This window comes from Vigna unguiculata, chromosome 11 (genome assembly GCF_037176805.1).
Source record: "Vigna unguiculata cultivar grain cowpea cultivar isolate G323 ecotype 2 chromosome 11, ASM3717680v1, whole genome shotgun sequence".
Lineage (NCBI taxonomy): Eukaryota > Viridiplantae > Streptophyta > Magnoliopsida > Fabales > Fabaceae > Vigna > Vigna unguiculata.
This window is the reverse complement of record NC_140802.1, coordinates 3,126,100-3,140,590: the sequence shown is the minus strand read 5'-3', so window position 1 is coordinate 3,140,590 and position 14,491 is coordinate 3,126,100. Positions and strand designations below refer to the sequence as shown.

The 14,491-nt window shown below is 34.3% G+C and overlaps 1 protein-coding gene and 2 pseudogenes across 5 annotated transcripts; 1 reads left to right on the top strand and 2 right to left on the bottom strand.

Annotated features, from left to right (window-relative positions):
* Positions 1–60: 60 nt before the first annotated feature.
* LOC146880849 (putative disease resistance RPP13-like protein 1) lies at positions 61–3,453 on the bottom strand (annotated as a pseudogene).
* LOC114180262 (putative disease resistance RPP13-like protein 1 pseudogene) lies at positions 3,383–8,498 on the bottom strand (annotated as a pseudogene). 2 transcript variants are annotated; one of them, XR_014986411.1, is made up of 2 exons: positions 4,597–8,498; positions 3,383–3,514 (listed from the first exon to the last, which is right to left on the bottom strand). The product of XR_014986411.1 is annotated as a putative disease resistance RPP13-like protein 1 pseudogene, transcript variant X2 (transcript). The 2 variants fall into 2 exon arrangements; XR_014986410.1 differs by lacking the exon at positions 3,383–3,514 and having other exon boundaries at positions 4,492–8,498.
* A 2,730-nt stretch (positions 8,499–11,228) lies between these two features.
* Positions 11,229–14,382, top strand: LOC146880848 (rust resistance kinase Lr10-like). Of its 3 annotated transcripts, XM_085668764.1 has the most exons (5): positions 11,271–11,487; positions 11,598–12,125; positions 12,259–12,312; positions 12,811–12,834; positions 12,933–14,382. In XM_085668764.1, the coding sequence occupies exons 2-5, from the start codon at positions 11,870–11,872 to the stop codon at positions 14,168–14,170; spliced, it is 1,572 nt and encodes a 523-aa protein (XP_085524890.1). In that variant the 5' UTR covers positions 11,271–11,487; positions 11,598–11,869; the 3' UTR covers positions 14,171–14,382. The 3 variants fall into 3 exon arrangements, with proteins under 3 accessions (XP_085524891.1, XP_085524889.1, XP_085524890.1); XM_085668763.1 differs by having other exon boundaries at positions 11,230–12,125; XM_085668765.1 differs by lacking the exons at positions 12,259–12,312; positions 12,811–12,834 and having other exon boundaries at positions 11,229–12,120; positions 12,883–14,382.
* The last annotated feature ends 109 nt before the right edge of the window (positions 14,383–14,491 follow it).

Here is a 14,491-nt window from a genome sequence, read left to right as displayed (position 1 = left end):
CAATTGATTTCGGAAGACCTTCCTCTGGTAAGCATTGGAGGTTGGGGCAGTTAACAAGATTCAGTGAATTGAGGGATGCAAGTTCACGAAGACCCTTGTAGTCCAGTTGTTTTCAAGCGGAGGAAAATGTTTGCAAGATACACAATTGCGCAGCACTAATGATACCAGATTCGGTATTGAATTTTCGAGTAACCAATTTGGAAATTGTTTACCGACATAGTTATGTATTGACAAGTTCTTCAAGTGTTCTGAAGGTCGTAGATTCTCAATTACATCCTCAACTTTTGTTGAATCAGCAGAGGAGCAGTCAATTGAATTCCATCTTAATTCTATATCCACAAGGTGTGGTTTGTTCTTCAAATCTACTTCTAATCCATCAGAGGGATTTTCAATATTCTCCAGCTCATCCATTGTTAGACTTCCATGAAGATTGAGTTCTCGTAATTGCTTAATACCAAATTCCTTACTTCTGTTAACACAAAACGAATTCATCAGTAGCTGGAGATTCTTTAGCTTTCCCAAATGCTCTGGCACATTTTTCACTCCTGTATTTATAAATTCAAGGCAACACAAACTTTTGAGTTGATGTAAATATGAGGGAAACTCCTTTAATTTTTCACAGTTGTTCAACTTTAGTATTTGCAATTTGTAGAGTAAACTTATTGAGTCAGGTAGTTTTTCTATGTCTGTATGGGATAGATCTAATGAACGGAGATGCTTAAGATTTCCTACAGTTTCAGGCACCTCTCTAAGGTTACTACAATAGGACAAAGATAACACACGCATGAATTTAAATTTTGAGAACAAGTCATCAATTGACATCTTACAATACCAAGAGAAACCAAAATAAATATTTCTTGTCCAATTTGTCCAATCTGTTTGTATAAATGTATGCAACTTTTGAGTATCAATCGAACTCTCAAACCCTTCAAAATATTGACCATGAGTGGCTGAAAATGAAAATGAAAGATGACGGATTGTTTTGGGTATGCCTTTTGGTTCATCAACTCCTAACCCAATGCAGATGTCCTCACAAACTTGCTTTGCCAAATCATTTAAAAGGTCATGCATGATAAAACACTTTCCCTCTTTGTTGCTTGACTGTTGAAAGAAGGATCAAGAGAACAAATCATTGAAATATTGTTCACCAACTTCTTTAGGACTCTTTTTCTGTAGTGGGCTTTCTAGAAGATTTTCAGCCATCCACAATTCAATTAAACACTCCTTGTCAAACTCATTACCTCTGGGAATTAAGGCACAAAAAGTAAAGCATTTCTTCAGATGAGAAGGAAGGTGGAGATAGCTCAGTCTTAAAGAAGGGAGAATATCACTTTCACTTTCTGAAAAATCCCATATCTCACTTTTCATAATGCTTTCCCATTCCCAAAAGGATGATTTATTGTGCAATAAACTTCCCATAGTTTTCAAGGCTAAAGGAAGCCCATTACATTTTTCAACTATTTTCTTCCCAATCTCCATGAACTTTGGATCTGGTTGACGATTAACACTTTGGAATGCATGTTTTGCGAACAAGTCCCAACAATAGTCTTCTTTTAATACCTGTAAAAGGTGCTTTTCTGATCGCATGGTAACAACAACCTTCTCACTCCGTGTAGTGACAAGAATCCTACTGCCTTGGCATCCAAAAACTAGGGGTTTCTGCACATCTTCCCATTTAGACTGTCTTTCATTCCAAACATCATCCAAAATGAGAAGAAATTTCTTTACCGTAAATTTTTCTTTCAATCTTCTGTGAATCACTTCCTGCTGTGTGCTATGATCAGTTGAACCAGTGATCGTGTCAAGAATTGCTCTTGATACATTAAGAACATCAAATTCATGTGGAACACTAACCCAAACTTTAATATCAAATTCACCTTCAATCCGTGGGTCATTGAATATATGTTGGGCAAGTGAGGTCTTACCCAACCCACCCATACCCAGGTTGGTTTGAGTGTCAGATGTGAGCCAGTTATAGACAAATTCTTTGTCATCATCTCTGCCATACATAACACTTTCATTTGGCAAAGATGTATATGTTAATTTACTACCCGATCCTGATCCAACCCCAACGCCACTACCCTTTTTCAAACCTAGAAAACCGCTTTGGGTCGTGAGATGTTCTAGGTCCTCAATGACTTGTTCTATCATGGATTCAACTTCATTTTCAAAGAAACTGAAAAAAGAATATTTGAGGGAATTCCACACCTTGTTAGTAGCACTCTGAGCGTCAGCTTCCACTTGGCTTTTGAGGAGTTGATAATCTATTTCAGGCTTTTTTTTTAATCGGGGTCTATTGTAATTAAAATTTGTAAAATAGGGTCTCTTAACTTTTTTTTTCTTTTGAAACATGGTCAAATCGTCACATGGAGGACAACTAAAGGTGAAATCGTCCTTCCCTCGACCGTTTTCATTTAAAAAATAACGATATGGTAGAAACCGGTTTCTACACGTCTAAAATTATTAAAGTCGCAACCGATTTCATTTAAAAAATAACGATATGGTAGAAACCGGTTTACACGTCTAAAATTATTAAAGTCGTGATGATGGATGCTAATTTCACTTTTGATGATAATCCGTTCCGATCTTTAATTAATATTTAATAGTAAATGATGTACGATGAGTCAGTGGCAGACTTAAAGGACAATACGTCCAACTCAATTCATCAAATAGCAAGTTTTTTTAAATAGTTAATGACAACAATACAAAACTCTGCACAAACATCATTAACGTAGAAATTCTAAAACCATGACTTTCTAAAAATCATTAAGAATTTGTTGTAAAAAAAAAAAAACCAAAAGTAAAACCATTTTTCACTCAGACGACTTCGATCTCTGAATCCATCATCACGACTTTAATTTTAGATGGACAGAAACTGTTTTTCACAATGACGACATCACTTTAAAAAAAAAAAGAAGTGATTTTGGAAAAGGACTACTTCATTTTTAACGTCGCCGTCTCCTAGGATGACTTAATCTAATTTTGAAAAAAAAAAAATTTAACAGATCTTATTTTATAGATTGATGGTCAAAAAAATTTCAAAAATACAACAAACCTCTATTTCATCCAAGAGATCCTCTGCATCAAGCACAACATCTTTGGCCCTGAGAAGCCAATCTCTGACACGTGGATTATTGAACTGCTTTTGTTCTGCATCAATGGCTAGGAGCTTCATCTTCAAGTTGCTAAGTCGTTTCTTGTTGTGTTTTTTTGCACGAAATATGTGCACAAAACGGGAAGCTAAAGTGTCAATAGTCTTCTCGACGAAAGTAGAAACAAGAGCGCCGGTAACCATTTCTGCTGCCATGTTAAGAATAGGAAAGGGAGTGGATGAAATGAAACTGAGAAATTTGAAGATAAGCCTTTGATCGGCTGCAGTGCAATGGAAATAATAGTCATAAGCTAAATTTGCCTTGAGTTAAGGTTAGTGAACATTTTTTCCTTGATGGTTCCTTGTCAACAACCGATAAGTGTTGAGTCTTCCCACAGCTGTCATTCACAAGTTGTTCTCAATCTGCATCAATGAATGAGTGGTTATGTTTTATCTCTTACAAAAGTAGAAAATTTTTTTATGTGTCCCAATTTTTGTCAATCATTGCATCATTATGTGAAGTGCTCCAAAGTACTTCTAAATTCACACACTTATTTTAATAATATGAAGATGATAGGGTGCAACAATAATCTTTTTTTCCTAAAGCAACACGTTTGTAAAAACTACTAAAAAATTTCGCAAAAACAGCTTTTTTTTCTGGACTACTTCACGGAACGATTATTGTTAATAGTTTAAGCAACAATTTTTTATTTGTTACTTTTGGGTTTGTGACATTTCCTAAAATGTTGCCCCGTCACAATTTTACTACCTTAGGCCTCAAATTTTTAACTGTGGACAACAGTTTTTAAAATTTGAATAAATAACACTTAGGCAGTGGTCACTTAGATTTTAAGATATTATTTTAGTCACAATTATTAAAAATTGTAAGTTATTAATTTTAAGACAATTCATTTCAATTTAGAGATACCATAATAATATTTATCACTTAGCTATTAAACCACTAATAGAAACATTTTAAAGGCACTACTTGACAATATAAATATGTTGAAACCGTAATACATAAGATTAATAGTATTTAGTATTCAACCTATATAATAAAAAACAACTGAATTAATATTTAAGATAAACTATCTATATTGAGTCATCTTAAGAAGTTCAAGTGTTCTTCTTTGGAGTTAATTCCCTCAATGCTTTGATCAAATGTACCCAACAAATGATTCGTTGAATGCCGTAATTTCAATAGACTCCAAAACTTACGCATATCATCACCTTTACCAATCACCATTTTCCTATATTGTCCTGAATATAAGCTACATATTTCATTGGAATTCTACGTCAACAGTGGATATCGATAATAGAAATTCTTGCATGTAAGCAGAAAAGAAGAGAGAAATGTGTGAAGATGGTAGTTCAGAGTAATAAAATTTAGGCGTAACATGTGTTGCTGCTGTTTTTTGATAAATGATAACTTGAGAATGAAATACCATTCCCAATAAAGAAGATTGCATTTCAAAATCTGGAAAGATACTGCATAGAATCCTCACCTGGTGAAAAGGGCACACATATTAGAATCAGTACATGAGCAATTTCGAAGTTTTACTTCATCTGCCTGATTTAATTGTCAATCACTATGTTGTGAATGTGAGCAATCTTTCCCCAATCCCTGCCTTGTGGTTTTTGGCAACTCTGTTTCAGCAGTGGACTACCCAGAATTTGGAGAGTTGAAATGGATTGGGGTAGACCCTCCTCTGGTAAGCATCGGAGGTTGGGGCAGTCTTCAAGAATCAGTTCCTCAAGAAAAGAGAGGTGGCAGAGACCCTTGTAGTTCAGATTTTGGAGATCTCGACAACTATAGATCCACAGAGAAGTAAGAGAGAGTGGCAACAAACTTTCATCAGGAAAAGACTCAACATTCATGTTTCCAATCGACAAGGTTTCCAAAGAGGTGTTGGTTCCCAAAGCCCCTTCAAGTGAGGCTAAAAGTTTGGAGCAATTTGAGAGATCCATCTTCTTTAGATTTGATGGAAAAGCAACATTTGAGAATGACTTCACTTGTGGACAATTGCGTATCGATAGGCTAGAAAGAGATGGAAGGAGATTATGCATGTGCTCAGGTAATGATTTCAAATTCTGCAATCCTTTGATGCTAAAACTTTCTAGTGAGGGTGCAGATAATCCTTCCCCGAGAAATGATTCAAATTTGGAGCACCCACTAATGTTTAGATGCTTGAGATGATGATGAACATTCTCTTGTGAAATCATTTGTAGATTACGACACCTAAGTCGAAGCCAACAGAGTTTTGGAAAGATATCTAATGAAAAGGTTGTTAGAGAGTCACAACTACCACTGATCTCCAATTTTACAAGGAAATCGTAGCAACGACTTGTTGAAATGTTCAACATTGGGCAAGAATCAACGAGCAAGAATTCAAGAGAAGTATCATAAATGATGTGCCTAATCCTTTCGAGCAAGGATGCATCCATGCTATGTCCAATGATGCTGAGCCATTTCAAAGTGCTTGGATGATAATCAAATTGTAGCTTTCCACAGTCTCGTAGTTCTAATTCACGAATTTCTTGAGCCCTAGGAGCATAAGCCACAAGTTGTTTGCAATCATCAATCACTAGTTTCTTTAATTGGAGAAGTTGCTCTGGCAGATTCCCCTTCAGCTTGGGACATTGTACTATGGAAAGATGTTGAAGACATGGGAAGGCACCCGTAACATCTATGCATTTCCATTCTTCCCATTCTTTCATATTGGAGAAGTACAATGTTTCCAAAGATGCAAACGAAGAAGAGCTATTCCCATAAAAATCAGCATCAATACACACTATCCCATGAAGCCCTGTGATTGACATGTGCTTGAGGAATGGCAAAAGTCCAAGGGGAGGCAAACAAAGGGAATACTTACAATAGTCCAAAGACAGGGACACCATATTGGATAATGAATTATCAAAAAACCAACTTGGAAACTGTGTACCACCATAGTTGCTGATTGACAAAGATTTCAGGTGTTTCGAAGGTTGTAGATTCTGAAGTACTTCTCTGTCTTTCAATGAATAATTAGGATGTTGGTTTGAATTCCATTCTAACTGTAGCTTCACAATGTTTGTTTTATTCTTCAAATCAGCTGCTAATGCATCTAAGGGATTAACAATGTTTTGCAGCTCCCCAATTGATAGCCTTCCATGAAGATTGAGTTGTTCTAGTTGTTGAATATTGAATTCACTACTTTTGCCAACGTAAAATGAAGTCAACACTTGGAGATTCTTCAATTTTCCCAAATGCATTGGCATCTTTCTCACATTAGTATCTATAAATTCAAGGCAACACAAATTTGTGAGTCGATGCAAATTTATGGGAAACTCCTCTAAATTGTCACAAAAGTTGAGCTTCAGTGTTTGTAAGTTATAGAGGAAACATATTGAGTCAGGCAGTCTTTCTATGTCAGTACCAGAAAGGTCTAACAAGCGAAGATGTTTAAGATTGCCTATAGATTCAGACACCTTTGTAAGCCCAAAGCAACAAGACAAAGATAAGACATGTAAGAACTTAAACTTGGAAAACAACTCAAGCATTGACATCTTGCATTCCCAGTGTTGAAAAAATATTATGCTCCCAGTTGTTGGCATAAATGTACGTAATTTTTTTGCATCATATAAACTCCCAAACCCATCAAAACATTGAACGTGATTGGTTGAGAATGAAAAATGACGGGTTGTTTTTAGTATACTTTTTCCTCTGTCAATTCCTAACCTAAAACAAATGTCTCCAGAAACATATTTTGCCAAATCATTGATAAGGTCATGCATGATAAAACACATTTCAAATCTGTTTGATTGTTGAAAGAAAGACCTCGATAATAGTTCATCAAAGTATTGTGCACCAACTTCTTTTGAACTCTTACTCTCTTGAGGGCATTGTAGAAAATTTTCAGCCATCCATAGTAGAATTAAACGCTCTTTGTCAAACTCATAATCTTTGGGGAATAAGGAACAATAAGAAAAACATCTCTTGAGATGAGAAGGAAGATGATGATAACTCAATAGTAAAGCAGGGATAATCTCACTCTCTTCTTTCGGTAAGTCCCAAATCTTGCTTGTTAATATGCTTTCCCATCCTGAAACACTTGACTTTGTGTATAAAAGACTTCCAATTGTTTTTAAAGCTAAAGGCAAACCTCTGCATTTTTCAATTATCTTCATGCCAATCTCCTTAAGCTCAACATTCAAATGAGGATTACCTTCTTGGAATGCATGTTGTGCAAAGACTTGCCAACAATTATCTTCTTGTAATTGCTTTAGTTGATGTACCTTATTCGATCTCACAGTAGAAGCAACTTTCATATTGCGTGTTGTGACAACAATTCTACTTCCCTCAGCCCCGTAATTAAGAGGAGTTTGCACAAGTTCCCATTTCTCTCTGTTTTCATTCCAAAGGTCATCTAAGATGATGAGAAATTTCTTTCCTGACAATTTTTCTTTCAATCTAATCTGAATCATTTCTAGGTCTCTACTATCATCAGTCGATTTAGTGATTGCCTCAAGAATGGTTCTTGTTACCTTGAAAACATCAAATTCGTCTGAAACACACACCCAAGCTTGGATATCAAACTGGCCCTCGATCCTTGGGTCATTGTATACATGCTGCACAAGTGTGGTCTTGCCTATCCCACCCATGCCAACAATAGAAAGTATGAATGACTGGTTATGATTGTGAGGGTTATATGTAAGCCAATTAAAAATCATTTCTTTGTCATCATCTCTACCATAAATAACACTTTCAACCACCAAAGATGTTGATGGCAATTTCTGTGACACTAAACTACTTCCTGACCCAAGACCCAACCAATTAGCATTTCTCAAACCTAGATCACCCTTTTGGCTTGTGAGAAATTCTAGACTGCCAAGGATTTGTTTCATCCTTGATTCAATTTCCTTGTCAAAGGAACTGACAGAAGAAGTACCGAAGAAATTCCAGACCTTGTTAGCAGTGTTCTGAGATTCAACTTCCAGCTTGCATCTCAAGGCTTCACAGTCTATTTCATCAATTAGATCCTCTGCATCAAGCACAACATCTTTGACAGCAACAAGCCATGCTTTTACTCGTGGATCTGTGAACTGCTTTTGTTCTGCATCATCAGCCAGAGCATGGATGGATAGCAACTTAATTTCCAACATGCTAAGCAGCTTTTCATCAAGTTTTCTTCCACGAAAGAAGTGGAGAACTTGAGGAGAAGCCAGCCTATCAAATGCAACCTGAAGGAAAGCAGAAAGAAGAGCACCACCAACCAATTCTGCAGCCATGGTAGAAATTAGAAAAGGGAAATCAGTAGATGAATAAAACTGAGCAATCTGAAGTGCAACTAGTGCTAATAATGAGAAATATTAGAAATAATTGTTTTAGTTTATGTTGCTGAACATAAAACTTTTTTATTTGATGGCTACTCAACCAATAATATTGGTCAATTTCGGTGGCTAACTAATCAATAAATAAACCCAAATGATCTAACATTGAGTAACATTGAGTGTATATTTGAGAACACCATGTTGTACAGGACAAGACAGGTTGATTTTGCAGTAAAATATAATATAACTGCAACCCATTTCGTGTTGCTTAATTGTTTGATTTTTTAACTTCATGACAAAGATTATTGAAATTGAAATGTTTCATGCTAATGGTCTTACTACAAGTAGGATATGGTGAATGCCTTGTATCTCTGTCTCTGGATCTGTTTAAATGCATATATTTTCAAGGAGATGGGAGAAAACACTTGAATATAGGTGCGAGCGAGTAAAAATAATATCTTTGTCATCATCTCTGCCATAAATATCGTCACTTTCACTCAACAAAGAAGATGTTGACGACGATTTTTGTGACACTTAAGGACTTGTGACATCCTTGTCTCAATTTCATATTCTTTGATAAGGAAACTTACAGAAGATATGGGGAAATTCAAATTCCTCACCTTGTTATAAGTCTGAGATTCTTCCACTTCAACATTTTGAGCAGATCAAGTTTTCTTTCACGAAAGAAGTACGAAGAGAATATGTCATATTTTAAGGATATAAAGTTTATTTAACCTTACTTTATTATACATAGTTCAGTTTCATATTATACCCTATTGAGTAGAAAAATTATATGTTACAAAATTACTTAACTAAGGAGATACGAAAACTGGATAACATATTTCAATTTCAACATCTTTATGTTATCGAAGAGAAAATTTTATTCTCTACAATTAGTATGATTTTAGAAGTTACTAGCTAAATTATACGCACATCATTCGTTGTTTTGTCTTCATAAATTCTAAAATCAGTGTATTTTACTTTGTTATTATTTTTTTTTTATTTTCCATTTTGTAATATGAGTGAAGATAAAATGTGAAATTAATTAGACGGGGTCAAGTGGATAAAATAAACGCAACAAAGTATAAAAAGTTCTTTATTGATACAGTGGCTGAATTTTCATTTGATATAATAACTGTAATAAAAAAAATTACATATACATAAATTGTGTAGTGTATTATTTTTAAATTTCTTTTCAAATTTCAAATAATAGTAATTATGACAATTGCTATAGAATTTATTTTAATGCGGAGATTATTAGACTAAAAGTGATAAGGATAATTATATATAATTATATATTTATATATATATATATATATATATATATATATATATATATATATATATATATATATATATATATATATAAAAGTATTAAATTTGTGAGAATCTAGAAAATCACATTAAAAGAATGATTGTGTTTAAAATAATGAGATCCTATTATTATTATTATTATTATTATTTTAATAATAAACCGCTTACATATAAATAAAAATTTCATAAAAAGATTTCATTGTTTAGAAAACACTATCTCTCTAAAGTTTCGTTCTCTAAATTCCCTTTGACTTTTCTCTAAAATATCTTACCATTCTCTTATTCTTCTTGAAATCAGAGACCGCCAGAGTGATTACTGCGGCGAGATCTCCAAGTCTGTCAGATCAGAACCTTGAATTGAATAAGTTATAATTATGTTTTTTTCTCGGTCTTTTCTTGAAAACCCTGCATGTGATGTAATCTGTATTGCATGTGAGGTTTGCGTATCTTGTAAAAATTTCCCTGTCGATAAGTGGCTCTAATGATGTTCTCTGATCGTGTTTATGATAATTTTAGGTTGATTTGTGAACATAATGAGAAGGGGGTTTAAAAGCTTTGAGTTATCACTATATAATGTTTTATTTAGTATTTTAAAAGTTATTAAATGAGATGTTACAAAATTTATTAAAAATTATGGATAATACTTAGTTACTATATTGAATATAAATTAGTATCCAATCTAGATAATATAGTCGTTAAGTATTTGTCATCTCTTAATTAGTTGATATTTAATAAATATTTTGGTAGAAAACATATAATCAAGAATAATAATGTGAAGAAAATAGGGGTAAAATGATCTTTTTAATTCGAGATGTGGAAAGAAAGTATGGAGGTGCAAGAAGAAACTCATCAGAGTTTGAAAATTCATGATCCTTTATTACTATTTGGTTTAAATACGTGTGTTTTTCGTTCGGTAAAATATTTCAAATTGGTCCTTTAAATATTTTTAGTCTCATTAGGTTCAAAACTATGAAATTTGATTTCATTAGGTTATTTATGATACTATTGTACGAATAATGTTAAAAAAATATGTCACGTATTATCTCGTAATTTTTTTTGTATTTTTGTATTTTTTTATTATTTTCAAAAACAAATAAAGAATATTGTCTGTGTCAAACTTACATTATATTACGTAACATTGTTGATGTAATTAATATGATAATAATAGTACCATGTGTGAGTGTCACGTGTAATGTATCTTATACTTTATTTAACTTATGTATTTATTATTTTGATTATGTAACGTGTCTTATACTTTATTCGACTAATGTATTTATTGTTTTGATTCAAGTTAGTTTGATTTTTCTCTAAACATAACAATTTTGGATAAAATGGTATTTTTATTTTACCTATAGAGGTGCACAAGAAAGTATGGAGGTGCATGAAGAATCAAGCACCCGACAACCACAACCACATGGAAAGTTCATGATCCTTAGTTACTATTATGCGTTGACCAACTTGGACCAAAATTATTCTTTTGAATATAAAATTTCAACAAGTTGTCCTACCTTATTAGTTGATTTTAGTGAATTATTGAACTAAGATGTGTTCCAGTTACAGGACCAGAGGAGGTAAACAATGGTGTTCTTATCTTCCTTTTGGTGCTCTGCACAATCAGTGATTGCCCGTGTGGCTATCGTTATTGTGCTATTTCAGCAAACACACGGTGCTCAGGATCATCCATTCTGTGCTCCTTCTTCGTGTGGAAAAATTCGCAACATAACATATCCTTTCCGACTCAAAGGCGATTCACCTGGTTGCGGCCTTGCAAGGTACGAATTAGATTGCGTGAAGAATGTGACCGTGTTCACCTTGTTTTCAGGGAAATACCATGTGCAGAATATCGATTACGAGACATACAAAATCCAATTAACTGATGCAGGTGTTGTGGAGGACACTGTTTGCTCCATTCCTCGCTATTTCTTGTTTTCAAAGAGCTTCACTTACATTGGGGGTCCTGACAATTACGCCACTGATCCACTAACTTTCTGGAATGGGGATGGGGTTTCTAGTTTTCCTCCGTATGTAGCGTTTCTAAACTGCTCTGATCCAGTGACTGATGATTCTCGATACGTGGAAGTGAATGGCACGCTTTGTAATTCTGGAGGTCATGTCTATGCTGTTCTTTATTCCAACCATGGTGAATTCAAAACGATGGACATCAAGGTTGGGTGCCGTTTAGTGGTTGCTACCTTTGCAAATTGGAACAATGGCAACAACGTTTCTGCTTCCTATGTTGATATCCACGAGTGGCTGCATAATGGGTTTTGGTTGTCTTGGGCACTAGTTAAGTGTATAGATCAATGTGGAAAGGGTGTGGGATGCTTCATCAATCAAACTACACATCGAATCGGATGTGATCAGAACTACTGCCATGTTATGCAGTTTGACTTTGGAAAAGGAAAGTGCGGTGAGAAAAAATTATTCACCCTGCAATTTTTCTTTGTCTCTTTTATTAAGTATAGATTTTAATAAAATGTGTTGTACAAACAAATAGCTTTAATCTTTACAATATACGCTAATGTTTTCTTTTTCTGTTCTAGGCATTCAGCACCGGATTTTTGGATACGTAGTTGGAATTCCTATCTATACAGCACGTAAGAGCTTTCTCTCCTTTCAATTACTTCTATTTTGACACATTAGTAAGCTTTACAATTTCTGTAAGATTCATTCTGATAACCTGCAAGCTGTGCATCAACATTAATAAATTTTGAAACGCATATAGTTCTGTACTCTAGCTCAACAAGTAGTTGACAGTTTTTTTAAACAAAAAGCCTTAAAGGGATGTTCAATGGGATTTCCATGATACGTTCACGATATTCTCCAAATTTATTTCAACATTAACCAAGATTTATCGATTGGAAAAGGATGTTTTGGGAAGAACCACAAACGCGATCTATCCAAACATCAGATAAATCACAAACCAAGAAGTTAATTGAATGCATTTCATGATGCTAGAAATGCTTAGGATCCTTAGAATAAACGTTTTCTGAAAAAAAAAAAAAGTATGCTTATTTATAATATGTATCCAAAGTATCCTTAGAATATTGAGTGTTCTTTTTGTTTTGATGCTATTATATTGCGTTATTTTGCAGGTTTTCTTGAATTCGCCATAATGGGTAATGCCTTGTCTACTGATTTCATATTTGAACAAACTTACTGATTAGACCAAACATGGTTTATTTCCTTACACATTCCATGAAATTTATCCTCACAGGACTAATCTATAGAATAACACGTTTACATGTCTTTTCAAAATGGCAAGTGGATGGAGATCTCATTTTAGTAGCCCCTATTCCAATATTTGTGGTAGCCAGGTTTCTATTTGGAGTTGCCCTTTTGCTTGGATTATTTATCCAAATGTGGCGACGTAGGCATTCCTCAATGTATGAGAACATTGAAACGTTTTTGCTACAAAACAATCTAAATCCTATTAGGTACGGATATAGAGAAATTAAGAAGATGAGCAGAGATTTCAAAGTTAAATTGGGTGAAGGAGGTTTCGGATCTGTATACAAAGGAAAACTTCAAAGTGGGCCAGAAATAGCCATAAAGATGTTGAAAAAATCAAAAGCTGATGGAGAAGAGTTTATTAATGAAGTGGCTAGTATTGGAAGAATACATCATGTAAATGTGGTACATCTTATTGGGTATTGTGCTGAAGGAGAAAACCGTGCTCTGGTTTATGAATACATGAGAAATGGTTCGTTGGATAAATACATCTTCTCCAAGGATGAAAGTATCTCTTTAAGTTATGAGAAAACATACGAAATATCTCTTGGCATAGCTCGTGGGATTGCTTATCTTCATCAAGGGTGTGATGTGCAAATTCTACATTTTGATATTAAGCCTCATAATATTCTTCTAGATGATAACTTCATTCCAAAAGTTTCAGATTTCGGACTTGCAAAGTTGTATCGTGTCAAAGATACGTCTATTGCTTTAACTAAAGTTAGAGGAACTTTGGGTTACATGGCTCCAGAACTATTCTACAATAATATTGGTGGAGTATCAAATAAGGCCGATGTCTATAGTTTTGGAATGCTTTTGATGGAAATGGTAAGTAGGAGAAGGAACTCAAATCCTCATGCAGAACATTCAAGCCAACAATACTTCCCCTTTTGGGTCTATGATCAAATTAAAGATGAAAAAGATACTCAAATAGAAGATGCCTCAGAAGAGGATAAGATTTTGGTGAAAAAAATGTATGTAGTTGCTCTTTGGTGTATACAATTGAAACCAAATGACCGTCCTTCAATGAAAAGAGTTGTGGATATGTTGGAAGAAAGAGCTGAAAGTCTTGAAATGCCTCCTAAGCCTGTTTATTATCCCCATGAAACAATTGGACATGATGGTGGAGACAATTCAAACCAAACATCATCGAGTGGTTCAACCACTTCTAGCAAAAGTCTTGGCGAAACCAACACTAATCATCCATGGCAGAGCAATGCTTAACAGACGAAGGTTAACATTTCACATTAAGTATGCAGAGGATTGCAAAAAAATTGCTTAGAAAGGTTTTTAATTTGAAAGTGGTTACAATTATATTTGTTATTGCCTGGTATATATACATCATAGTCAGATAAAAGGAGTTTTATTGGACTGGAGATAAAATCATGCTTATTGTAACCAAATTTATCTTTGCATACAAGTGTTTGGTTTTGGCATTCTGTGCAGGAAAAGGTTTAGAACTCTTGGGTTCAGATTTACATCATTAACCGAGTTTGCTCCCATGCTTTTTAAAGCAGGGACCGTAACTACTCATTTTTCACTGCC

Bases quoted from the DNA above. Each gene is read 5' to 3' on its own strand.
- LOC146880848 (XM_085668763.1), top strand. From the start codon at position 11,294: ATGGTGTTCTTATCTTCCTTTTGGTGCTCTGCACAATCAGTGATTGCC. The intron at 12,313-12,810 runs GTAAGAGCTTTC...GTTATTTTGCAG, and splicing joins AATTCCTATCTATACAGCAC to GTTTTCTTGAATTCGCCATA. The intron at 12,835-12,932 runs GTAATGCCTTGT...TTATCCTCACAG, and splicing joins TCTTGAATTCGCCATAATGG to GACTAATCTATAGAATAACA.